The sequence below is a fragment of the Prorops nasuta genome, unplaced genomic scaffold, assembly GCF_024137725.1.
Source record: "Prorops nasuta isolate Cenicafe-Biocafe unplaced genomic scaffold, Cenicafe_Pnas_1.2 PNAS00061, whole genome shotgun sequence".
Classification (NCBI taxonomy): domain Eukaryota; kingdom Metazoa; phylum Arthropoda; class Insecta; order Hymenoptera; family Bethylidae; genus Prorops; species Prorops nasuta.
In genome coordinates this window covers 298,142-325,346 of record NW_027116858.1, presented here as the reverse complement: position 1 = coordinate 325,346, position 27,205 = coordinate 298,142, and the positions used below count along the sequence as shown (strand labels likewise).

The following is a 27,205-nucleotide window of genomic DNA, read 5'->3' as shown; positions in this document are numbered from 1 at the left end:
AACTAAAATATTTTCTCTCCAGTGAAGAAAATTAGTGGAAGAAAACAGGCAAAAGCTCGTGATTTGCCAAGCTTGGGTATTCGATTGTGCTGTACACTGTGCAACGTGCTTCAATTGTTCCAACAGAAATCTAATCAGCGTTTCCGGCCCTTTCCCCTTCCCAAAAATTATACATATATTCTTTCCACTTGAGAGACACTAGAATCCAAATATTCTGCTTTGTCTCCTACATAATTATTTACAAAATCATCGAACCAACGATTTTAGAGTATTGTTGTACAAATTGTTAACGAGAAAATAATCTCGCAATGTTAAAAACGACTACCAAAGTAGTCCTTGTGGGAAACTTTTGGAAACGCTGAATTAAAACACCGAATATTCCTCTAGCACTATGCTAAAATTGCTTCTCGATAATCATTATCAAAAGAAATACCTGAAAGTGTGATCAAAGTATGAGATCAATGATGACATTGATAACAGATTAAGGAATATGGATGCAGGGTATAAGAGGCTGTGCAGCTATAATCACAGATAATTCTTAGAGAGCCTATGACGATCCTCACCTTTCGATTGATCCTATCAATTTGACGATTCTGATTCTCAAGTTCACTGCCCATATCGATGGCCATATTTCTGAGGTTACCGATCATAGTGTTAACCTGGCCCATATTTTCTTCCATCTCGTTTTCACGAGCGTCATTCGTGATTTTGGCGATGTAGCCACCTTGAGGCCCAAGGCCATTGCGATCATCCATTACTCGTTGTGGCTGGTTATTCACGACTTTTCCATCATCGTTACCCTTCCACGTGCCCTCATCCTCTTTGAAACTCGCGCCCCTAAAAAATAAGCCATTGTCAAAAACACACCAGAGCTTAATAATAAGAATAATTCTTTTCTCTCGACACTCGAGAGAATCATCCAAGAATTATTAACGCTTAGCCGAATAAAATTGTAAAGATATATACTTATTGCATGGGAGAACGCAGAGACCACAGCATTTCTCCATTCCTGTGAGATTCTTCTCGGCTTCACGCATATCAGCGTTGATCTGGTCCATACCCTCCTCGATCCGGTCCAGTTGTTCTGTTTCGTCACACAATTAATTAGTATTAATTAGCAGAAGTAGCCTCTTTACACACGGTGCATTGTTTTCTTAACTTTTTTTTTATATGCACAAAATAAACATGGAAACAGCTAGACTATCTCACTCGTGAATGCCAAGACAGGAAGTTGTCTTTTTCATTTTGCATAAATGAAGATGCTGTTGTTTCTTTGTGCCAATGGTAAACTATTTTTGTTCACTGTTCGGAATAAAATTAGTTTCTTCTATCCTTTCATTCACGATTGCAAGCTTTCCTATTCTATTTTTAGTTACTAGAAGAAAAGAGATCATCGAGAAACTGTAAAACGTTTGTAACGCATAATCTTGTGTATAATTAGAGTTGTAATTATCGAAGCTCCAAATGATCTCTTTCCTTAATTGCTAAAAAAAACACAAAAAGTGCACGACGTAAATCTCGAAGTCTACGTCGGTGAGTTGCATGTACAGTTTTGTTTGATGAAGTATATTTTTATTTACATATTATAACGTGGATGCTTGTTCTGGCATCTAATGTGCGTATCGATATAAATGTGAAGAAAACAAAACAACAATTGAGGGGAAGGTAATGGGGAAACGTCGACGCTGAAAAATTAAACGAAAGAGCGTTTGCTTTGTGATTTAGTGATTGAGCACAGACGCGTAGCATGCATACTGTCCTGCTAGGACTGGAATGTCGTATTTATTCGAAGAAAGTTTTAAGAAAATAAACATAAACGAATCCTGACCTGGTAATTTGTCAAATGACGCCTTAGAGGCAGAATGATTACCATCTGATACTTATACATATTCCTGATGCCAAAAAAATTCAAAGACATTGTCAGTAGTAACCGTAGTAATAATAAACTGATCCTAAAGACATAAAAGTGACCGGATTTCTGGTTATAATGACCAATATTTCCATGCACTTGTTTACACGACTCCATTTTTAGCAGGGCACTATTACTTATGCGTGAGATCCGAGAACGTCTCGATGTGTAAATACGTTTATCAAGTTTCTACTTGCGCGACTCGAAACTGCTCGAAACAGTGTGAATGAAGAAACTGAAATCTGGAACGTGATTGGATGAACGCGAGGAAAAATGTGTGAGGAGTGGGGGGGGAGGGAGGAGGGGCAGAATTGCCGCGCCAAATATGAGAGTACAACAAGTTTTAGCGTATTCTTATTTTAATATAATGCAATAGAGTTGAAAGTTCGTTTTTTTTTGGTTACAAATAGTTGTGGTTCGGTATTTAATTTGGTAGACGTCAGTGATAGATTTGTTTGATTTGGTCAACGTGGTAGAATATCTGATTTGTTGGTGACTAGAAGAGAGTAAGAAAGAGGGAAAAAGAGACATGTAGTACATATGTCGTGTGCATCGTCATTGTTGCGCTATGTTCTATCGAGAGCGACGCAGCGTTTCAATTTCAGGTACTTTTTTAGTGTTAGTTAAGTTAGGCTAGAGATGAATGGCTTACCGCCTTGTTCGTCCAGCATTACGAGGGTTTTCATCCCGACCTCGTGGCTCTAAACAGGCAACCGACCAATCAGCGGCTCAGTTAACATCGGAGATCGCCGTTGGCGCCCCCTCGCTTCAACCAATCGCGAAATCTTTTCTTATATCGCTCATTTTGCTACCTAACCACACATCTCGCTCGCTCTCCCTCTAGCCTCATCGCTTGTTATGAATGCAACATTTCGTTCGAGAATTGGTCGAAAGACAAGACAGGTTAAGAACTCGCTAGCGAAAAGTGAAAGAAAGCAAAGATCGAAGTGCTAAAATTCAATTTTTTCTTTTGTTACACAGGGAGCATTGAGTGGAAAGCAAATGATTATTTTTTTCAAAGGAACTAGAAAAGTATAAATTAATATTCAACGAAATGAAAAAAGAACTGCTTCTTGCAAGAGAGTTATACGAAGAAGCGAACAGAAAGAGAAAGAGAGAGAAAGAGAGTGAAAAACGTAGCGAGTAATAATCTAATATCAACGAGAGGAGCGAGAGGGCGCATCCGATGCGATTGTGCCTGCTACATTGTTTATACCTAATATACGGGCTCAAACATGGTACGGGAAACACTCGAGTGACAAAAACAAAATTCCAACCAAAAAATTTAATCGAATCTTAAAAATAAAACGACAATCGTAACAGTTGGATGAATGGAACAATGACATGAGTGGAAGAATTGAAAATAACTTAAGGGCAAAAATAGAAAACCGAAGAGAAACAAGATTAGTAAGAAAACTGATGCTAGGAGAGATATGGGACAATCGACACCGTACAGAAGCAGTCAGGGTGACATTTAGGTCATTCGTGTTGACGTGGGTTGCTAAAACATTATATTAATTTCGCAGAAGAATTTTAACACACACTATTCTTGAAACTGCTTTTCGGTTGGATAGAAATATTGATAAGGTTAATACTTTCTTGATTAAAGTGAGATCAGGATTGAGCGGATGGGGGAAAAGGGTAAATATTCATTTTATTTGCTCTTTCAGATTTCTGTCACGTTTCTTCTTTTGTTCTAGTCAAAGTCCATTATTAATTATCATCTTGGATAAACATAGTAGGTCAGTATACTATACGTGAGAATAGTAAAAAAGTTAAAAAAAAATGGTTTATAGTCAGGGAACTGCTTACCGCCTTGATGGTCTAACATCATCAGGGTATTTGCTGCAACGTCCTCGCTCTACGATGGGGACCCCACGTTAACGGAAATGAAAGAGCTTTGAGTGATGCGCGCGTAAAACTGCGAAATTAAGTAGAACAAAAAGAAAAACGAAAAAGGCGTAAGCGTCTTGCGACTGGAAGGTACTATTGAGTGTTTAAAGACAGTATCAAACTAAGTATCAAGCAAATTCGTTTTTCATTTCTTATCCACTTGCATTCTCCATTCGCAAGACGCAACGCAAATTTAACGAGTTACACGCTTTTTTTTGTTCAAGAGCAAAGTATTAATTATATATACGAATCGTTCGTGTGAGAACCATATCAGCTGACAATCAGGATATCAATGGTCTCACGAACATTCGCTTAATAATAATGACGATGAAAATAATTTATACGTAAATTAATAGAGAAAGAAAATTATCAATAAAATTAAAAATAATGCGCTTGAAATAATAGAGAAAAAAAACGTGTAAATCAACAAAAAAGTAATAATTCTGAATCATTGATCCATCAAAGTCGATTTTTTACAGAAAGCTGTTCCGCTACTGCATTTTGTACACATCCCGCCTTTTCCTTATTTCAACCTCCAGACAAGAATCTACTGTATCATCAGCGATTAATCTTTTATACATGGTAAGACGACGTCCGACAAAGTGCAGAAATTTTATTACAGAGATTATAGACAGAAATCGAGTTAAGTAAATACGACAGAGACAAACAGCTATCGCTAAACGTTACATCAAATACGATGTATATTGTACATATTTATTTAAATATGCATGACGTTTACCGTGTAATTATCCGTACAACCATTCATATTTACATAAATATATACAACACATAAATATATATACGTTTTGGATATACACTAAATTAAACGTTAAATGTAGCTGTATGTATAATTTTAACAAACGTTAATAATTATAAGCGACACAGCTAAAAGCTTCAAGTGATACTACGTAGTAAAATTAATATCATTCATAAAGTAAAACATGTGACTGTGGTAGAGACCTCGTGTGTAACTTTGGTCTATAGATACTAACATGTACACATACAATTATGCATTTGAGTATTATCAATTATGTCAAGTAAGTTTCTTGAGTCTGATGGAGTATTTTTTTTTCTTTTTTAATTGGAGGAAACTGGCAAATGTTTTGTTGAAACATGTGAGAAAGAGATAAGCGATAATGTTTTCTCTGTCTTTTATTGTAGTGCTTTATAATGCATTCTAACACCAGTAGTATATACAGGTTAATAATACTACTTTTTCGATTTTTTGCAACGAGGAATGATAGCGAGAAGCAACTCGACAGCAAATACTAGTACAGCAGCAGTAGTAGTATAAGTAGTAGTAGTAGTAGTAGTAGTAATGTAGTAGTAGTAGTAATAGTAGTATTTGTAGCAGAAAAAGTAAGTTTTAGCAATAGCGGTGTAAATTATGATAAGAGATGTGATAGTGGCAGTATTCGTATTGGTTATGCTATACATAGGACTAAGTAGTATAGATAGATGGGTAGATTGAATAAATGGTAGTGGTGAGAAAATATAATACATGTATTGAATTGTATGCAGTGGTAGTTGGCTGTTAACCTTTTTTCCTCATACATTCTCACTTTTTTATCGCAGTGTCCCATTAAAAAAAAAAAAAAATCAAAATATAATATGTGTGTAATAATTCTCTTATTACAAAAAACATTGATTATCGTTATTACTTTTACAGAGAGAAAAAAGAAAACGTGAACGATATACGATATAGTGGTGAAGTTTACAAAAACCAAACTGATAAGTGGCTATATTTGAGACAAGCTTGTTAGGCTTTTGGTAGCAGTAGTGATGGATTAAATTTAATCTAAACAAGGGCATTAAACTCGAAGAGAGAGTGGTTCTTATTTATTTTACACTATCCATTTTTATGAATAAAAGAGGGATAGAACCATTTTTATTGGATGAAATGAAGCGCGAATAGGCAAATCGCTTGGGAAAAAAGGAAGAAGGAGAATTTGCATGTGGACGAGGAAGAACTAGAAAGAGAGAACGGAATGAGAGAGGATGTGTTGCAAAATAGTTACACAAAGTGATACAGCACAATAATATGGTGAACAATCTGATGAGATTTTGGCAAGGAAGAAAACGTGTGTGCATGAAGGTTAATAAGAACAAAAGAATTGAGACTTATTTGCTAAAGCAAATCATCATCACTCACCTCCCTGGTCATCGAGTGCAACCAGAGTACGGATGCCAGCCTCCTTGCTCTAATGACAGATAGAGGCAGCACAACACAGACAACCACCACCAGTGTTAGAGAGTTGGTTTAGTAGTAAAATAGTATAGTATATTTATATATAGATTAGTAGTATTAGTATATTAGTCGAGCGATAGGTAAATATTTAAAAATATATAATGCGGAGGGTGTCTAGAAGGTATGGACGGGCAAGCATGAGAGGGAACTGATAGTAGAGTAGAAGTAGAGAAGTACAGAGAATCCCTTTCCGTTGCTTACTTGCGGAGAGTTAAAAATTGTTCTTTGAGTATAATTGCTCTATTTATACAAATATATTCAATATATTTCTTTGGCTAAACCGTTTCTTTTCGACGTATCAGTTCGCTACGTTCTCGCAGGCTGCCGTGTCTTGCTACAAACGTATACGTTGACTATGACTTTTACGTATAGACACATGTACACCAGATGCATATGTAGATCCACGGATATACGTAATATTTTTGTTGATATCGGTTCGTTTTTGACATGTATATAGCTGTTCTTGAAATAGTGCCGATATACATGGAGATGTTATTGTTGTTTTTGTTGTTTATTGGTGGTATTGTTCCTGTTGCTCTGTTAAATGTCGTCACCGTTGTTACTGTTGTTGTTTCTGTTGTAGTTCAAGAGGAATGAACGCAGCCCGGATTATACAATTGGACTTATCGATGACCGGCCAGCCCGTTTTTCTATCGAATATATTTTCAAGCCACCCATATCCAAATGTGCTCGAGCCACGCCCCCTACAGGCTGTCACAGTTTCGGAATCTCACTGTTACTTCTTGTGTGGAATAATGAGAGATTTCACGATACGTTAATATATTGATTGATAGTCAACGTCAGTGTTTGCTAAGGTTAGAAGAGAGAAAGAAAGAGTCAGAGAGGTCATGTAAACATCTTTGAATTCAGTCAGCAGCGATTAGCAAGACAATTGTACACAAAAAGTGCAGCCGATGTTATTATAGTATACTATTCAGCAGTGTCAGCACAGAATTATTGTGCTTAGTGTATTATTGGTTTTACTGTGGAATTGCCAGTTTTTTTGCCTTTTGGTGAAAGTTCGGGGTTACATGCAAAAGGAGAATAAAATATCAACAGAGAGACTGCGTGTGTCTGATAGAATAGAAATACTAGTTTTCTTCTGCTTTGTACACGTTTCTATCACGTATAGAGACCTCCTTTCAAAATACGCATGCCACGCCATTGGAGGGCTAATTAAAAACGAGCATCAGCAGTTTTCCTTATTGATTGTTTCTTTTTTTGTTTATAAAAGCTAGAAAGCCTGAAAACAGAGATGGTTGATCGTTTTTAGGCAACGTAATAAGAAGACAGCGTTCAAATTGACAAATATCTTGGTAATAGATAACAATTAGACATACACACACTGAATACTGTTTTAGTTACGTAGTATGAGTGTTGACAGATTAGATATAATATGTATATAGTGAATTGGTAGCAATTGTAGTATGCTCGTCAGACAGTAAAAAGCAGCAACACTGACAAAAGTGGCTCACCGTACAAAACAAATGCTTTTACGACCCGTACATATATGTATGTGCAACACGAATCAAATTCCAAGTAGACCAAAAATTTAGCAGTATCAAATAATTCTCTCATAAAAATATTTCAAGTATCGTAATACTGTAATCAATATATCAAATTATAATATAATATTATTCATGTTTCTCTCGACTCTCAACAGAGTTTATCAAATCTTCCTAAGTGAGAAGTTTATTAAATATATATAAGTGAGCTGCGAAAATTCTTGACCCTGAAAAGCTCACAAGTCTCAGAGGCAGTCGATCGTTATTAGCACAAATTATTTTTAACGTCGAGATCAAAGTTTCAGCACTGAAAATGTAAAGTAAATTGATATATCTCATTCATTGACCAAACAAGATATTTTTTCTACTTGGAGTTGTTCCATTTGTCATCATAATAAACAAATTACCTTCTCAACATGCTCAATTTCTATAGGTACAAATATTAATTGTTAAATATACATGTACGAATGTGTGCATGGATGGAAAAATAATGGCACCTGACCTGAAATAAAGAAAAAAGAGGTTCGAAAGAGTTGACGATCAACAGAAATGCTACATTGGTCGTGTGAACAATAAAGCAGCTGTTGTTGAAATATCATTTCAGCAAAATTATCCAAGTTTATTTAACGAAATACCCGCTTTGTCAGAAATGAACTTGTGAAGTTTGTTTTTACTGCTATTGAGTATAGATTTCCAAACGATATGATTTCTTTCTACACACACGCATACACACAATAGACAGAAAAATAGGGAGGAGAGAAGAGAGTATTTTGGCATGTTTCTGAAAGAAGATGCTTGTGCTTGCACGAATTTTGGTGCAGAGCAAGACGTACTTTTGTATAGAAGAGGGAGGAGGGGGTATATATAATGTATATAAATAGTATACACAAAATTTGAATGGTTAAATATATGAAGAAATGATATTGTCATGCTCGTATGGTTGATGCATCAAGCGTAACAAGAGCGTTTACACGCAAGATATGTATACGTATAGTTATGTAGTTTTATGAAGGCCTCCTGGGAGGTGATCTAGAATCTAGTACCTAGAGAAAAGAACACATAATATTAACGAGTCTTACAACGGTGAGCCACGCTTAAATGCAACAACTGTGAAAGTCTTTGCATATCCGATTGACCGACGGCAGCAACAGCAGCAACAGCAACAGCGTACAGTGATTATCTAGCATTTAAACAGAGACGCGCACACGCACAGACATCGTTACCCAAGATTTAAATGGATGAGCGATCGATAGGCTTGGCGTCCCCTCTCAAAACATGCCGGCTCGTTGATGACTTGGACACGATCAATAGCCTTCCGCAAATGATCCAAGAGCCGCCGGTGCTCGGATGCTTACTATCAGTGCACTTGTTACGAGTAACATGAAAGAGAAACGGAACAACGCAATAGTCTCACCGCTGAACGTGGTTCAAACGACAAGACACGATACAAAGGTTTGTCGTATTCTTGTGAAACTTGTTGCGTATGTCCCTTTGGTAGACATAGAAAAAGAACAGAGAGGTACATTGGTTACGTACACAGAGAAACACGTATGGAAGATACAAAGATAGTAGAAGAAACCGTGAAAAAATGAGAATAGTTAAAGAAAGAGAGACGCGGGAAAAGCATATGACCGGGGCGAAGATCAAGATATTACGTATACGTATGCATCAAATCCTTGACAGTATTCGTCATCCCCTTGTTACTATTATCATCCGATCATCTTGATCCCTCGGGACCGATCAGTTTTGCACGACCGTGCGTCGATGCGTCGTCTTACGGTAATTAAGCGCGATTACTGGTGTGAACATATTTGCCAAAAATGCAGAATGCACGATAGATGTTGCTTTTGTTTTTTTTTTTTTTACAGTAGCTGGAAAGCAGTGGAATATTTTCAGTTATCCCTGTTGACTCTCCGCAGAATAAATACTCGGGTTGCTTTTCTGATGCTTCGGTGCTACACTGCTCTTCAGAGGTAGCTTTTCTTTTTCCATTCTTTTATCTTTCTCTCTATTTTCGTATCCATCTAATTTCCTGCTCTCTATTTGGCTTGTTTCAATCTTCGCCTCATCGATTCTCTCTCGTCTTTTCGGATCATTCGATCGGTTTGTTTATTCTGTTCTTTCTTTCGTTGTGTGCCTGCGCCTTTCACGAGGCTCGTGAAAGAAACGATCTTTGCCAGGCTACGAAGAGAAGTCAGGATGCTTTTGTCCTGGGTAAACTTGTGTGAGGAACGGAGAGTGCTTACAAAGGGCTATAGGGTTCACCGGTGTCGAGGATGATCAAGGTCAGTGCGTGTCACGGGAAGGAATTGAGGAACGATGAGCTTACCTCCTCGCATAGCGCCAGCATACGCCTCGTGCTCTCCAAGGACTGAAAAGGAATAAGCAAATTAGTGGTCGTTAAAGTAAACGAGGATTATGCACGCGTATTACGCTGCGTGTATTACACGTGCCGGGAAAGTAATCAGAGATTTGCCCGAGTGGCATGCAGGGATTCGAGAATACGCGACGTTTACCCCGGTGGTATATTTGCGTAACTGCTTGAAATATTTGTTCAACATTCTGGAAAGAGTTGACGACCACGAGGACAAGGACAACACGAGCAGTGACAATTATCGCGAAAGACAAAGAAATGAGTGATCAGTCGTAAGACGACCGAGCGATTGATTCGATAGGTGCGAAAGAGGAATCTCACCTCATCGGTAGTTTGTCCGGCCTTGAGCTGTAATTCTTGCAATTCCGTGCGAGGTGGGCCAGCACCACCGCCACCTTCGGCGGCGGGGCCTGCAGCTGACGTTGGTGCAGGCATTGCGAACCTCCTCCTCCTCCTCTAATCCGCCCTTATTTTATAACTGCTGCGCGCCAGTTGACTCTCTGCTTCTGTTTCTTCTCCCTTCTCTCAAGGCCGCTCGCGTCGCGTCGCGTCGCGTCGCGTCCTCTCACCGTTGTTATTGCTGTGTCGCAGTCTCTCCCAAATTTCCAGTCGGCGCTACGACCACGCTTCAACTTGTTGGCGCAGCTGTTCTGCAAGCAAAAATATTCAATATTCGTATATTTTCTCCTAATTTTACATGGCAAACTCATCAGTCGTTCGAGTCATCGATTAATAACAGTCTGATTCTCGCGATTGATCAATCGACATTTCCATTTCCCTGGCGTCTATTAAGATTCCGACATCTTTTCTGTCATTCGATGAATAATATTAATGTATGGGGAAGGCGCCTCCGGAACTAATTCGATTTCATTATCGTTGCATCCGTCGCTCTGTGTATTCCACTTTATTGACTTTCTGACAATCGCCCAAGGTATAAATATTCCAAGGCGTGGCTTATTTCAAACACTTTATCTCGGACGAACCTCAAACTCCGCCAATTCCTTTTATTTGCCATTATAAACGGACAAGTCTAATTTTTACGAGCCACGCTAGGTGCTTGTGATTATTTAGCAATTTATTACTTGAAAGAGAGGAAGACCGATAGCCCGAGCAAACGATAGGGCAGTCTCCTATATTGTTTCAGAGCGAATTTGGCCCGAATTTCAATGAGACTTGTTCGCTTATTCGCGGGGATCACGGGTATTGTGCAGAGACAATGATGATTTATGCGCGCGACACATCCACCCCGAGACACCGTGTTGCGACGTAATACGTAACGTAGCAACTTTTGCCATTTTCTTGTCGCACGAGAATTATTTTACCCTTCGAGGAACGTGATAGATTTACCAAGGTACGATAAATAAGCAAGACCGTTTATATATTTGTCGATAGAAAGGTAAACAAATAGTAGAGTGTCACGCACAAACGAATCTACGGTAAAATATATGTAAGGAGAAACGGCAAGAGTGCTCTCTCTCTCTCTCTCTCTCTCTCTCTCTCTCGAGCTGGGATAGTACGAGAAATCTAAGGTGGTTGAGAAAATATTCCTCTTGCAGGATAAAAAGAGACTTGGATTGGTTCGAGTTGATCCCATTATTTTGTGAGTTTGTCAGAGAAGAAATGTAGGAAAATCTCCGGTGTGGACATCGACTAGCGTGTAAATAGTAGATGATGGAAGGGACACGAGTGGATGGGAGTGGGAGGGGGTAGATGGTAAGGGGGGGGGGGGGGAGCTGCAAGATTTACCAAAGGAGAACGTCTACACTATTTTCTGTCCCTCGTCGAGAAGCGCACCATCTCGCGGATCGGGGATCACTGATCAAAGAAGCAACGACTGTGGATGTTGGAAATAAATGAAAGAGCGAGTCTCGAAACGTAAGATCGAAATGGGATACTGCGGACGATACCTCTTATGAGAGAAGGATAAACAGATGGAATTTGCGACGCTCTGACGGGACCCGCACGACTCGACTGCCGGTGTTACGCCAAGTTAGACTTGCGCGTATGCACATCTTCCTTGCCAGGGAGGAAGGAGAGAGCTTTACGAGTAGGAAAGGAGGGATGGAGGGGAAGTTAGATTAGGGCAAGCGCGAACAATTGGCCAGAGTCGAGAAGAGAGAAAATCACTCTATACAGAAAACGCTCTTTCCAAATGCATCGTTGCATCATGATTTTCAATTTCAACGCTTCACATACGAAGGGTCGCAAAATGCGAGAATATCGAATGCCCGCCGTGTAAGAGTACAATCATGGCGGACTAGAGCTTGCAGCTTATAGCGTTATTCCGTTGCCTCGCTATAAAAGTAGAGAGAAGCCGGATGAAATTCTATTTAGAGGTTCTATTGGTGGAAACTAAAATGGAGAAGGAGTCGTTACGTGGATATTCCCGCGCCTTACAAATGATAGCGGGCATTTGTGTTTGTGCGTTTCTAGCTTGTATAAAAATCAATACTCGTCTACCAACCGACCGACCGAGCTGCGACCGACCGACCGACCTGGACCCTACCAACCGACCGACCAATCTAGCAAGAACAACCACCAAGCGAACCAACAAAATCAGTCACCCACCTATATACTTGAACGACCCACCGACCTACCGACTGAATCACGCGCAATCGCGCCTCGTCCCCCCCCCCCCCCCCCCCCACCTTTCATCCCTGTCATTTTTTTTCTCTATTCCTTCCTCCCTTCCTCTTTTTCGACTTGTACCATTATCAAAATTATTCCAAGAAAACTTAAATCGTCAAAACTACTATGCTTATCTCGTCAAATATTCGAGTAATAAACCTCGCGACTGAACCACCTGAATTTCTTCGATTACGTAGTTCATACTCTTCGAGAAATTCCTCTTCATAAATCAACTTTAAGGAAATGTAAACAATCAAGATTCTATTGAATATTGTTTACAATTTTTTCACCATATAGGTACTCTTTTTTATCAGGACAAACATGCCTACTCGAGCCAAAACATTTATAAAAAAAAATTACCAAAATGTTTATGTAAATAAATTAATAGAGATAAAACTTAATTGGCGACTGATTAATATAATTAACGTGTAATTTTAATTATAAAAACGAATAATCGCGATTTTATCAGTATGGCCTAATTCGTTTTACCCGTTCAGAATACTCCACTAATTACTGGAAAGTTTGATGTTATCGTGTAGCAACGTCAAATGCAAATTTATAACCAGTATATTATTCAAATGGGAATTATTGACTACTCTGTGTGATAGAATAGCGCGTATCCGTCGATGCGTCAATTTTAAATTTGTCTCGACACTTGATTCCACGTGATCATAAAATTAGCGTTTACACAATGCAGACGACGAAACAATCGATACAAAATAAATAAAAAAATTTCTTAAAAAAAAAAAAAAAGAACATATTTAGATTTTGTCCATGACGCAACTACTGTGGTTTCCCCGAAAAATATATTTTCTAATTAATACTGTGTGTTGCATTTAAAAATATTAAATTAATTATAAAATTAATGTTTTTTATTATAGCTTCACGCCTATATGTAATATTGCATTAAACGATGCAAGATGTAGGTCTATATATACATAGTATACACTGCGGGAAATTGATTCGGTCATGTTTCAACCAACTTCACTCTGTACTTTCTCGGTAAAATTTGTACTGCAACACTATAGTACAAAGAGAACGATTCAATTTTCCACATTGTAAATGAGCCATACAAAACTAGTATATAACTAGCATTTTGATATACGCCCACTGACAGGCAAATTTATGGACATCACACGACTAATAGACCCATTAACATACATGTCAGCTTTCAAGGTGTTTAAAAATTAAGAAACCTTTATTATCAAAGTTATATGCACGCCATCACATAAGAAATGGCAATATAGAATATGTTGCAGAAAATCGATACAACTTTGCCGCAATGTGATACGTGTGCACGTTTTCTAATATAGAGGTTCTCGAATATGCGCAAAGGATAGCACTAAATGGAACGCTGGAATTAACTTACTAATACTAATGGTAATAGCTTCGAGTCGGTATGCTCAACAATAAACAAAATTCATGAATATCTGTCAACAATTCACTAACAACCTTCAACACGTCGTACTACGTTGAGAAGCACAGATAAATGCCATTCTGACAATCGGATGTCATCAGACAACAGAACGATAATTCGATACTATTTCGAGATTTTCGATAATATAGTTTCGAGTTTCGACGTTTCGAGACCGAGGCAATATGACTCCAGCTTCAGACGAGTGTATATACTATATATGTATATTCAATAATAATTTTTATTCAAGATAATTGGTAATTTTGCGAGAGAGAGAGAGAGAGAGAGAAAGAGAAATCCTGAATAGTTCTTTTAATTCAAAGAACATTTTATATCGTACGTTTCTTAATAAAATGTATAGAAATTAGTCACTAGGTTGGCATTCCTGTTTCACCGTCAGCTTTAACTATGTATATAGCTCTTCAGTTCACTTCGCTTTATACTCAGCTTTGCAAAAAATGCAGGGTGTGCAGGGTTAAAAATAAATAGGTTTACTTTAGCCCGTTTTACGCAGTTTTGCAATTTACAATTAAATACAAAGCATAACTAAAAAAGACCAACTCACGGTAGGACTGATGACGCGTGTCACCTGTGCACAATGTCTATGTATCTGTGGCGAGGTCTTTTACACCCTCTTCGTTCCTGTGTTTTATACCAATAATAATATATAACGTATATACTACAATATAATTCGACATTAACTTTTTGCGCAGTGAAATAAGGTAATTGCAAATTCAAATGATTGCAGTTTGTACTTATGTCTTTTTTTAACACTTGTGTGCTATTATGCGCACTATTTTTTTAAACAACTTGGCAAATTTTACAAGAATTAATAATAAGTGCGGCTAATATAATTATAGCCAAATATAGTAAATTAAGAATTAAATATTCTTAGCCAATGTGTTATGTTTATTATAGTTACAATCGCGCTATTATATATACTTCTATAATAAGATTAATTATCGATACCGATCGGAATTCTCAGAATGAATATATAGATAAAACTTTTTGAACTAATACAAAAACGATTTTTAATATATGTGTGTAGTGGAAGAAAATAACTTATCGCTTTATAGTGTGATTTAATTAATTTCTGTTAACTTTATGTCACCTCTGATATCATCACAAATGATGTATAGCACATGTTTGTATCTTTTCTTTACCATTAAATAATCATTTGGTGCGATTTAGTCAAAGATATGAAATCCAGATACACATCTGTTCAAATTGTTAGAGCAAAAGCCCTTGTAGCAGTGGTATATAAAATCGTGCGCTCGACCACTTTACCGTCGTGATCTCATTTAAGGAATCATCAGCTGAGTCAGTAACAATTACAAAGAAGGCTTGAGCGAACGTGACATTAAGAGGCGCTACGCGCATTGTATGTACCATTCACGCACATTTCTGCTCCTGTAATTCGTAAGATGGCAGGCTTACAGTTTAGCGCTCTGGCGCTACTCTGTTTATTTTCAACATATTATTTTGTTGGAGCCGCTTCAGGTCCAACTGCAATCCCATTGGAGAATGTGAATAGTGAATTAATTCAAAGTGCCATTAATGCATTAAATCAGGATTCACCAACACATCACAAGTACAAAGGCGGGAATTTAATTAGCGCCCAAAAAGTCGTAAGTCACTTACCTCATTTCAAACACAACTTTAAAGACAAATACATTTGCTTGTTCGGATAGATTTATTCATATAAAATTAGCTTGTTGTGGCATTAAAAGATAACTATATACTCTTTAAAAATTTAGCTTTTTCAAGCTACTTTTTTTTAATCATAATCAAATGAAATATCCATTAACCCTTGTCACCCCAAGAATTTTACAGAGTGATTTGTAGTTTGGCAGTAAGATGGCTGGTTGGAAAGATAAGGGTTAATACACTTAATACTGATAAACTGAGATATGCTCTTAGGTTATCGGGATTGGTGAATTCTATTGAATATTGAGTATTAAAGTAGTCAAAAAACATATTTTATATTATATTATCTTGTTTGTAGTTAATTGTTATTCCAAGTTATATATATATATATATATATATATATATATGTATGTATTTTTTAATCATTAATTATTTCCAGATTGAGCCACCTAATGCAGTTTATAGACTAACGTTAAATCTACATCCCACTTGTGAAACAACTGCAGATTCTTGTCCTTGGGAAGCTTGTACTATAAATCTTGTGCAAAATGAACAGAAACTAATTACTGTCCAAAGAGATTCTATACAATGTATGTATGTATATCCACAATTTACACAAGATGAGGTGGAACAAAAACATGAAACTATTCAACATAATTCAAGTCAAGAGGAACAGGAGCTAATAAAAAATATACAAAAGCAAATAATTACCAATCAAAGCTTTCAACTTGACCATGAAGTACAAACCACGGGAGATCAAAATGAAAAACCATTTATTGCTGTAAGAGTAACAGAAGCTAATTCCTGCCCAGGTTGTCCATATGAGTTAAATCCTACCCTACCTGGGCTGGCTGTATTTTGCGACGAAGCAATACAATTTATTGATGAACAGACTGACACTGATTTTAAACACAAGGTAGTCAGAGTAATCAATGCTACCAGGACTATACCAGTTGGTTCTAACGTTGTACGTTTTCAACTACTCTTAGAAATAGGAGAGACAAACTGTTTAAAAAATACTCTAACAGAAAGGTCAGACTGTACACTGGAAGCAAATATTCCACACAAATTTTGTTCACTTACCTATGACCAGGAACCATGGCAAAATAATAGCCGTAGGATAACAAAGAATAATTGCACCACAACTCAGAGTGCAGCTACTGATGTATACTCGAATATAAAATTGCTGAACAACAATGAAAGTTCACCAGAAAAATATAGTGAAGTTGAAATCAAAGTATCTAATAACGAAGCAGTTAAAAATTTTGCTTTTACAAATGGAGAGACACCAGTAACTGAGCAACCATTTAAAAAAGTTATTGTGGAGAAGAATTCAGATGATGAGAAACCTCAAGGTTTTATTAATAAGCAAAAGGAATTTGATGAATTCTTAAAGAACTTTGAATTACCAATTGAAACTGATAACAAGAATGCCAATCCAAGTAGTATATTAGTTAAAATTGATAATGTGGAAGATAAAACTGGCTCTAGAATACAAAGGTCGGCTAATGGTAATGAAGAATCTGGCAACACAAGAAAAGATCATATTGTAGGTGCTCCTAATGAAGTAAGTGTTGAAGATGCTACAGTGAAGGAATATGTCACACTTGGTTTAAATAAAATTTCACAAGTGTCTGATGCAGAAAATGAGCCAATTCTCGTGCAAGTAAAGAAAGCAACTAGGCAAGTGGTAGCTGGTTCATTGTTCAAAATTATAGTAGATATAGGTACTAGCACATGTGTAAAAGGTACCACAGATAACTGTCAACTAAAATCTAACAGTACAATTAAAGAATGTGAAATCTCGGTATGGTCGCGTCCATGGATTGATAAAGGTACACCGGAAGTAACAGTTAAATGTAAGGCAAATTCTAGAACAACAAGGTCAGCAATTAGTAAAGAGGATGCAGACTTCCTTACAAACCTGCTTATAGGTGCCCCTAATAAAATAAGCATTGAAGATGCTAAAGTAAAGGAATATGCTGAGCTCGGTTTGAAGGAAATTTCAAAAATCTCTGTTGAATATGAGCCAATTCTTGTCAAAATAAAGGGAGCAACTATGCAAATAGTGACTGGCACATTGTACAGAATTATTGTAGAAATTGGTACCAGTACGTGTGTAAAAGGGGCTATAGACAACTGTCAACTAAAACCTGACAGTAAAATTGAGGAATACGAAATAACTGCATGGTCGCGTCCTTGGGTTGATAATGGTTCCCCGGCAGTTAAAGTCAATTGTAGACTAAATTCTAGAACAAAAAGGTCTGCAATTAGTAAAGATAGTGGAGAATTAAATAATAATCGGTTTGTAGGTGCTCCAAGTGAAATAAGCGTTGAAGATGCAACAGTAAAGGAGTACGCTGGACTTGGTTTGAAGGAAATTTCAAAAATCTCTCTTGAGTATGAGCCAATTCTTGTAAAAATAAAGGGAGCAACTGTGCAAATAGTGGCTGGTACTTTACACAAGATAATTGTAGACATAGGTACCAGCACGTGTGTAAAAGGAACCACAGAAAACTGTCAACTAAAACCAGACAGTAAAATTGAGGAATATGAAATAAGTGTATGGTCGCGTCCTTGGATTGACCATGGATCACCGGTAGTAACAGTCAAATCTCGTCTAAACTCTAGAACAAAAAAATCCGTGAATGGTATTGACGCATCAAGCTACGTGCAAACAGACCAAATTGTAGGTGCTCCAAATGAAATAAGTGTTGAAGATGCTACAGTAAAGGAGTACGCTGAACTTGGTTTGAAGGAAATTTCAAAAATCTCTCTTGAGTATGAGCCAATTCTTGTCAAAATAAAGGGAGCAACTGTGCAAATAGTGGCTGGCACTTTACACAAAATAATTGTAGATATTGGTACCAGTACGTGTGTAAAAGGAACTAAAGACAACTGTCGATTAAAACCTGACAGTTCTATTGAGGAATATGAAATATCTGTATGGTCGCGCCCTTGGATTGACCATGGTTCACCGACAGTAACCGTCAAATCTCGACAAAACTCTAGAATAAGAAAGTCTGCAAATGGTATTGAAGTATCGGGCTACACGAAGAAAACCCAGCTTGCAGGTGCTCCGAATGAAATAAGCGTTGAAGATGCTACAGTAAAGGAGTACGCTGATCTCGGTTTGAAGAAGATTTCACAAGTATCTGATAGAGAATATGAACCAATCATCGTGCAAATCAAAAAAGCTACTTCACAGGTGGTAGCAGGTATCTTGTATAAAATAATTGTAGATATTGGTACCAGTACGTGTGTAAAAGGAACTACAGACAACTGTCGATTAAAACCTGACAGTACTATTGAGGAGTATGAAATATCTGTATGGTCGCGCCCTTGGATTGACCATGGTTCACCGACAGTAACCGTCAAATCTCGACTAAACTCTAGAACAAGAAAGTCTGCAAATGGTATTGAAGTATCGGGCTACACGAAGAAAACCCAGCTTGTAGGTGCTCCGAATGAAATAAGCGTTGATGATGCTACAGTAAAGGAGTACGCTAAACTTGGTTTGAAGAAGATTTCACAAGTATCTGATAGAGAATATGAACCAATCATCGTGCAAATCAAAAAAGCTACTTCACAGGTGGTAGCAGGTATTTTGTATAAAATAGTTGTTGATGTCGGTACTAGTACATGTATAAAAGGAACCACAGAGAACTGTAACCTCAAACCTGATAGTATAATTGAAGAATGTGAAATCTCTGTGTGGTCTCGCCCCTGGGTAAATAATGGTTCCTCTGATGTAACTGTGAAATGTAAAACCTTCAGGGAAAAACGTAGCCTTAGAGGCCGTGATTACACTCGAAAAATGTTAGAAATAGCTGAAGAACTAGCACATTCAAGGTTGTTCGAAGATTTTATAATTAAATACAATAAAACTTATGAAACAACCCAAGAAAAAGAAGATCGCTTTAAAGTTTTTAGAAACAATTTAAAAATTATTGAGAATCTTCGAAATAATGAACAAGCCACCGCTGAATATGGTATTACAATGTTTGCCGATATTGCACCGGAAGAATTTCGTGCCAAATATATGGGGTTGCGTCCAGAATTGAGAAAGGAGAATGAAATACCTATGCTAAATGCTGAAATACCGAATGTTCAACTTCCTAATGAATTTGACTGGCGTCATTATAATGTTGTTACACCTGTGAAAAATCAAGGCGCTTGTGGATCTTGTTGGGCATTTGCCGTTACTGGGAATGTTGAAGGACAATATGCAATTAAGCATAAACAATTGGTATCGTTATCCGAGCAGGAATTAATTGATTGTGATAAATTGGATGCTGGCTGTAATGGAGGATTGCCGGACAGTGCATATAGAGCTATAGAAAATTTAGGTGGTTTAGAATTGGAGTCTGATTATCCCTATGAGGCTGAAAATGATAAGTGCCATCTTAATAAAAATAAGCTTAAAGTGCGCGTTGTCTCAGCCGTAAACATAACATCTAATGAAACAAAAATGGCTCAGTGGCTTGTTAACAATGGGCCTATTGCAATTGGCATCAATGCAAATGCCATGCAATTTTATGTCGGAGGAGTATCGCATCCATATAAATTTTTATGCAGTCCTAAGAATTTGGATCACGGAGTTCTCATTGTTGGATATGGAGTAAAATGTATGTATTTATTTAAAAAGATATACTTTTGAACGCCCCTCTACTCTAGCAATAATTATAATAAAATTGTTATTTTTTCAGCATACCCTCTTTTTAATAAAACAATTCCGTACTGGATAATAAAAAACAGCTGGGGCCCAAGTTGGGGTGAGCAAGGATATTACAGAGTTTACAGGGGAGATGGTACATGTGGATTAAATACGATGGCCTCGAGTGCTATTGTTGCTTAGGAAGTTTGATTAATTTTTTTTCTGACAAAAAAAAGATATATCTAATATTTTAATATATGCGCATATCCTATTTAATCTAATTTCCCCAACAACACTATTATTCTTCATAAAAATTCGAAATTCCGCGACTGACTAATGCTGAACTTTTAAAAATCAAAAACTATTAAATTAGAAAAATGTACACACGTACATACGTGTATGCACTTGTTTAAAAGCTGAGTATACTATAAAATTGAAAGATCAAACTAATTGCATGATTAATGAGGTCCACTCTTACAGGTCACGATTAAGTTAATTATGCTATGATAAATATCATACGGAATGTATGTATAATACTGTGTATGCTATATTCTACGTCACGTGTAATATACCATAATTAACTTAATTGAGATCTGTAAAAGCATGCCTAAAAGCTTAATAACTAATATATGACTTTTCTAGAATTTTCATTATATTTTGTTTAATTTTAATTGTTATTAGTAAAAAATTGTTGTAGATCATATGTTATCGTTTAAAAAACTGTTTTGATAATAATGAAATTATTACTCTTTTTGCAATAAAAATTGTTACAACCTTCTAATTATACATTTGAATTTATTTGAAATGCATTCGCTAACTTACTCATCTTCAGTTACATATAACATGACATTTGTTATCTATTTTTTAACACATATTGAAAATTTAAGCTTCTCTGATGATACTAATGAATAATTTGTTTCAAACTTGACGTAATTTGTTCAAGAAGCAATTAGGGTATTTGACAAGTCTTAGTCTTTAAATTATCGTTTTATTACAAATTATTTATAGACAAACATACTTTCTTGTACACGTAGAAATAAGACTACATTATATAATAGCTCTTAAAATTACAAATGACAAATATTGATAGCAGAAGCTAAACAGAGCCTAAAAGAGTACTGTCAAAAAATGATACCTGTGTATCAGTTTTTAATGTATAAGAACAGATACGGTTGAAAAATGCGGTAAATGGCATTGTCACGTCCAATAACGAAATTAGAAGATTGAATAGTCTAATAATAATTATAAGATCCCCACTGGTTATACGGGCCATAAGCTTGTGGCCCACCTTGACTATACTGCCAATTCTGATAACTGGCATAATTAGGATCTGACGGTGGAGGATATTGCTGATAACCTTGCTGGTAGCTACCTTGTCCTCCGTATTGACCACTTTGAAACTGTTGCTGGGATTGATATGGACCACTAGGCCCACTGCTGTATTGATAAGAAGATTGGGATCCAATTGTCGGTGGCGGCGGTCCACTTGCTTGATCTCCAGGTTTTGCTTTCTTCGGTGGAGATGCATCCCTGTACAAAACATTAGCCCGTTAAGATACAAACGCACATTTAATTTTTCTTAGAAAATAAAAGTATACAATTTTATAAGTATAAGTATTATAACTTACGTTTTGTTTTCTTCGCTCTTCGTCTTCTTTCGTTCTTTTGCTTGTTTAATACACTTCTGAAATTGCTCATGAGCTTTCAAAACTTGTCTAATGTCTGAGCTGAAATCTTCAAGAAATTCAACTTTACGTTGAGCAAACAACACCCGCTGCTCGAGGTCCGCGTGCTCCCTCTCAATGAACATATCCATATATCCTATCACTTCATTAGTATCAACAGGATTTCTTTGCAAACCCAAATCTATTAATTGAAGATATAATCTAGGATTATCCTTATCTTTTTCTGTGGCCTAAAATGTACATATTGATCAGACAGTTAAACAAGTATATGTTATAAGTACAAATTATAACATTAAAACTTGACGTACCTTAAGCAATACTTTCACTGCTTTGTCAATATCATTTTTAATTTTGCAGAGGTACCTTGCATACTTGACAGCTATGTTATTCGCAATTGTTCTGTTTTTACTGTTGCTGATATAACTTTCATACAATGTACAAGCTTTATCTAAATCACCTCTTCTACGTTCTAAATTAATCCGTCGATAAGCTACTTGTAGCATGTTTGGTAGTGTGCTATCAATATTTTCCAATATGTTTGCCGCTTTCTCGAAATTGTTTTGTCCTTCCTCAAAAGTAGCCCATTGCAGATGCAAATTTGGCTTCTTTGGATGATGTACTGTACATGCTCGAGAATATACATCTCTAATTTTGTCGGAATTATCTCCTTTTAAAGACTCCAAATAACGAACAAACTGTAATGAATGGACAAAAAATAATTGATTAATTTGTATATTGTACTGCTGATTATAGCAATACATTTTTTTCAATACTAACTCGCATCCAAAACTCATCATAGAGAGCGCATGCAATTAAGCACCTTTCAAATAAGATAATTATTCGATTTTGATCCTTTTGTTCAATCTCAAAATCTAAATATTCTTTCCAATTTTTTAATTGGCATCTTTCAAGAGGTTTCACGTGGAAATATGGCCTTTTTATCTGTAATAAAAATATATTAGATTTAATTAAGAATACACAATGATAAAGAATAGCAATTGAATAATTTTAGGGAAGCATTTACATACCCCTTCTTCGAAGGACCATCTTGCAGCAACAGCATTGACATTGGCCTTATGCATTTTCCGCCGACTGCTGATAATTTTCTCTCTCATTGCTCTTGTCTCTTCGTCGGTAGGCACAATTTTATGTGGAGACGGCTCTTCGCCAGGAGGTGCGTCATCGGCTTCAGCCGTTGTTGTCGTATCCTCCGATTTAAGTATGGCCTTCACTTCAGCGCGTAGTGCTAAGAAATCATCGACGCTTAAGATGCGACTAGGCAAATTCTCCTGCACAAAGCTTTGAAAGCTTTCGAAATGCGTGAGATATCCAAGAGTCGGAGTACATAACAGACGGTCGTAAAGTGCAACAACTCTGTTAAACCGTGCACCGTCCATTTCCCAAACGATATAACTTTCCCATAAACGATCAGATCTATGAAGAACAAAATATGTAGAATCTAAATGATTCTTGAAATGGTCGGGAAATAACTTTCCATGAAAAATGTTACCTGAATTCGAGGCCACATGCTGCAATAGCTCTTTCATACTGCTCGCGAAGCTTTTCTTCGTCCTTTTCATAGACGCCTTTGCAGTGATTGATGTAATGGAGCCATAGGTCGACACTGAGCGAAATTGCTTTCAAACCTTGATCGAACACCTGGTGGTAATGAGCAATGAAAGTAGTTAGAGCAATTTAAAAGTAATTGGATTGCTGTTGGGTAGAGTTATACCTATTTCTTAGCTTTCGTTAAGCATTACGGTTTCTATTTACGTATACTCACATATCGAACGCGTACTGTAAATAAACGGATATAATTAACACAGAGATTGCAGAGCATTGTGCATTCACCTTAAAATCAGGGGGTGTTCCAAACTGGACGCCAATCTGAGTCTTCCACCACTCTTTCTTGAACCGTCTCTGGCACGTGCATGTCCTAAGTTTGTTTTAGTTTTTGTTTTTGTCTTTGACTCAACGCCCAACCGAACATTACTTACAATAGGTAAGCAACCGCATCTTATTTTTAAATTACAATACTTTGTGTAGTAAGCTATGTGTACAAATGCTTACAGTTAATATTACACAAACAATTTTTGACACGACGGAATCGCAAACGAAAAACTACAGCCTTGAATCGAATTATGTATCATACGCAGAATACTTTCATAACGATAATGATTAAATAATAATAACGATAATAATAATAATAATAATAATGATAATAATAATATGTAATAGCATTGTAGATATCGTAGTAGAATAATTAAATAAGTAGCTATTTGGTAAACGGAGAGAGTCGCATAGGTGCCGCAAGACGTGCTAGGCTGTTGGAAGGGAAAACCATATTTATGTGCGTGCACACTGCCCACGCGCCTTCCTAACTCGAGCTATTTTCATTAGATTGCGTTAATTAAATAATATTGTAATGGTAGATAGCCTATATAAAATGATAAAAAAGACAACTCACCTTTTGGACATTATCGGGATCGCCTTTCTTCTTCTCGTAATCAGCATATTTCCTCCAGTAACCATAGCAATACGGATATCGCTCCAAAAACTTAGTATACGCTTCTCGCGCGGCTTCCGCGTCACTCTGAAAGAATACCATTTAAACCAACTGTTAAGACTCACATTATCATTTCCTTTTTCATTTCAACAAATTGATTTAATAATTCAATACACCTCTTGGTCGACATACTGCAGAAGATACGTCCATCCAGTAAAGTCCGAAGGATCTTCATTAACAGCTTTCCAATATTTTTCCAATTCAGGTAATGTCTTTTTTTTCGGCGATGCTGGCTTAACGTCTTCTTGACCATCATCACCATCCACTTCAGAAGAAAGAGCAACCTTTTTCACTGGAGTCTCATCATTATTTTCGGATGTTGGAGAGCTAGGATCATATTCTCCTTCTGCATTTAGTTTTCTTTTGCCTGTTTTGATAAATATAATTTTTATGGTAAATTTGTCGATCGATGACGCACTAAGAACTCCTTTTTTCTTCACGAATGACTACTGTATACTCACTTCCTGCCTCTACTTTATTTTTCTTCTCCGATGTTTTATTCAATGACTTTGCTCCCGCCCTTTTTTTCTTCTCACTTTCAGGCGGTAATTCATCTTCGGAAACGGATTCGGTTTCCCCCAAATCTGCAGGAGCTGCTGCTGGTAGCTCCTCATCTGAGACTGCTTCAGTTTCTGGCTCCTAATTCAACAGTTAGGTATCAAATGAAAAATAATTTTCAAATGCAACTATAACATTAAAATCGTTAATAAGATATTTATAAGCTACTTATACTTTATCGTCCTGTGATGAATTCAGTTACACATGTATGTATATATATATACACGAATTCTAAATTTTATAGTACAATTCATTTCAAATATTTCACTCATAGCCCAAAAATCTTTCTCGATGTTAATAGCATATCAATGATTTAGGATATAGGATAAGCGGAGAAAAGAGGATAGATGTACCTGTGCTGTACACTCAATAGAAGGGAAATCATCTTCTGAAACTTCCTCCATATCTTGAAACCTCTTGTTACAATATCAACAAAATAACAAAAATTCATAAGACAAAAACAAAAATTATCTTCAACATATTTACGTATAATAATTTCACTACAGCATAGTTGTTGTTTACTAAAGTACTGTTTTCATCTACCTAAAAGTTAATATACACTAGTTAATATTACCTTAGCTGCAGCTTCGTTTGGTAGCTCATCTTCAGATACAGCTTCTGTATCAGGTTCAGTTTTCTTTACACCTCCTAATAAATCATCTGCTTCTTTACCATCTAAAAATTGATTTTGCTGTTGGTCATCTTGCATACCCATATTTCCATTTCCATCTGTAGAAGTATTTTCTAATTCTGCTTCTACTATATCCGAAACTTCTTTAACATCTTCTATAATCTCAGTAGTTTCTACAGTTTCATACTCCATAATTTCATCATTAATAGTTTGCTCAGTTAAATCAGTATTTTCAATATTTTCTAAAATCTCTAATTCATTCTTGTTATCACCTATACCAGAGTTATCCTAGAAAAAGATTGGAAATTAATTTTTAATAGCTTACCCCTAAATCTATATAACACATATTGTTTTTAACTGAAAAATGAGAAAAATAAAAAAAAGTTAAAAAATAGAAACTTACCACATAGGAATTTGGGTCTTTTAACTTTAAAGTTGATGAAATTGAAGTATTAGGCATGTTGTTTACAGGTTGAGGTGACGGTGATTCAAGTTCTGGAACCTGTTCTTCCTGATTGACAACATGTTCATTATCCTCTGAGTCTTCTAGCTCTAAGTGAAACATTGGCGTGTCTTCTTCATTTTGCTGTTCCGTAACATTGTCCAGTCTTTGAACACCATTCTCTGGTTGGTTTTCTGAAGTCTCCATTTCTTCTTGAATAATAACATCTTCCTAAAGAGTAAAATGACATGTAATACATTATTATTCTAAAGCGTGCATAAAATAATGTTACAAAATATTTGATATTCTTACTTCAGGCTCTTCAACTTCTGGAAGCTTCTTTGAAGTTCGTGTTGCTCTTGCTAAAAACTTTTTCGCAGGAGATTTCTTTACAACTGTTGCAGTTTTACGTGCACGACCCGATCTTGTACGTCGTACTATAAACAAAGTTACGTATTATAAAGATTAAAACTTCAGACGCCACTTTAGTAATGGCGGCCCATATACCAATAGCAAGGCTTTGCTTTCATGATATTTTTATATATTTGTATATAATCTGATATTTATTGAAAAATATATATAAAATTACGATAAACACAAAATTAATGCTACTGCATTGTTACCTGTGTCAGATAATGGTATCTCGTTTTCTTCACCACTTGCGGACGACATCTTTTTACGCTCGATGCTGCCTTTGGAATGTAAAACGCAAAACTGAAAATCAAAATGGCGTCCAGAGCCAGCAAGACATTAATACTCACGAAGCACGTAGTATGTAGCTGAGTAGTAGTTGGTAGTAGTTATGTATGAGCTAAATGTAGTAGTTACATATGGCTGAGTATTTCACTCGTGCCTTCATGCTAAGAAAATATTTACGTCGTTACAAGAAACTATAAAAAAATATGACTACCGTAATATATTAATTCTAAACGATAAATAGAATTTTTTTAATCAAAGGAAGTCAACTCGACAAACGAAAATCCCACCTTTTCAGTAATAATAGCTGATAACAGAGATCACACATAAACGATGTAGCATAGAGTTATAA

At 36.5% G+C, this 27,205-nt stretch overlaps 3 protein-coding genes across 15 annotated transcripts in view; 1 reads left to right on the top strand and 2 right to left on the bottom strand.

The window, feature by feature from the left end:
• The window catches only part of LOC136784610 (synaptosomal-associated protein 25), a 22,893-nt gene extending 8,226 nt beyond the window's left edge, over positions 1 to 14,667 (bottom strand). For 2 of the 11 annotated variants that reach the window (XM_066745396.1, XM_066745405.1), the window contains exons 1-6: positions 13,927 to 14,065; positions 10,251 to 10,579; positions 9,885 to 9,926; positions 5,955 to 6,003; positions 967 to 1,084; positions 564 to 837 (exon numbers count right to left, since the gene is read on the bottom strand). In XM_066745396.1, coding sequence (XP_066601493.1) covers positions 564 to 837; positions 967 to 1,084; positions 5,955 to 6,003; positions 9,885 to 9,926; positions 10,251 to 10,364 — 597 coding nt within the window. In that variant the 5' untranslated portion in view covers positions 10,365 to 10,579; positions 13,927 to 14,065. Of the gene's footprint in view, positions 1 to 563; positions 838 to 966; positions 1,085 to 2,561; positions 2,611 to 3,721; positions 3,771 to 5,954; positions 6,004 to 9,884; positions 9,927 to 10,250; positions 10,580 to 11,675; positions 11,699 to 11,836; positions 12,242 to 12,393; positions 12,413 to 13,926; positions 14,099 to 14,536 lie in introns of those variants that run through there. The other 9 variants (XM_066745403.1, XM_066745406.1, XM_066745407.1 and 6 more) reach the window with 8 other exon arrangements.
• On the top strand, positions 14,551 to 21,059 carry LOC136784603 (uncharacterized). The gene is made up of 4 exons (XM_066745371.1): positions 14,551 to 14,693; positions 15,278 to 15,599; positions 16,058 to 20,246; positions 20,328 to 21,059. Exons 2-4 carry the CDS (start codon positions 15,396 to 15,398, stop codon positions 20,474 to 20,476), a joined length of 4,542 nt encoding a protein of 1,513 aa, XP_066601468.1. The 5' UTR covers positions 14,551 to 14,693; positions 15,278 to 15,395; the 3' UTR covers positions 20,477 to 21,059.
• On the bottom strand, positions 20,473 to 27,205 carry Prp39 (pre-mRNA processing factor 39). Of its 3 annotated transcripts, none has more exons than XM_066745372.1 (15): positions 26,919 to 27,205; positions 26,781 to 26,849; positions 26,470 to 26,594; positions 26,119 to 26,388; positions 25,659 to 26,003; positions 25,438 to 25,500; positions 24,988 to 25,165; positions 24,643 to 24,893; positions 24,428 to 24,553; positions 23,471 to 23,619; positions 22,989 to 23,394; positions 22,738 to 22,902; positions 22,269 to 22,655; positions 21,904 to 22,190; positions 20,473 to 21,805 (listed from the first exon to the last, which is right to left on the bottom strand). In XM_066745372.1, exons 2-15 carry the CDS (start codon positions 26,827 to 26,829, stop codon positions 21,508 to 21,510), a joined length of 3,099 nt encoding a protein of 1,032 aa, XP_066601469.1. In that variant the 5' UTR covers positions 26,830 to 26,849; positions 26,919 to 27,205; the 3' UTR covers positions 20,473 to 21,507. The 3 variants fall into 3 exon arrangements, with proteins under 3 accessions (XP_066601469.1, XP_066601470.1, XP_066601471.1); XM_066745373.1 differs by having other exon boundaries at positions 26,781 to 26,871; positions 27,144 to 27,160; XM_066745374.1 differs by lacking the exon at positions 25,438 to 25,500 and having other exon boundaries at positions 26,919 to 27,197.

Excerpts from the sequence above, each read along its gene's own strand:
- LOC136784603 (XM_066745371.1), top strand. The coding sequence starts at position 15,396 with ATGGCAGGCTTACAGTTTAGCGCTCTGGCGCTACTCTGTTTATTTTCA. Across the intron at positions 15,600-16,057 it reads TAATTAGCGCCCAAAAAGTC|ATTGAGCCACCTAATGCAGT; the intron begins GTAAGTCACTTA and ends AATTATTTCCAG. Across the intron at positions 20,247-20,327 it reads TGTTGGATATGGAGTAAAAT|CATACCCTCTTTTTAATAAA; the intron begins GTATGTATTTAT and ends TTATTTTTTCAG.
- Prp39 (XM_066745372.1), bottom strand. The coding sequence starts at position 26,829 with ATGTCGTCCGCAAGTGGTGAAGAAAACGAGATACCATTATCTGACACA. Across the intron at positions 24,894-24,987 it reads AAATAAAGTAGAGGCAGGAA|GCAAAAGAAAACTAAATGCA; the intron begins GTGAGTATACAG and ends TTATCAAAACAG. Across the intron at positions 23,620-24,427 it reads ATCCCGATAATGTCCAAAAG|GTGTTCGATCAAGGTTTGAA; the intron begins GTGAGTTGTCTT and ends CATTACCACCAG.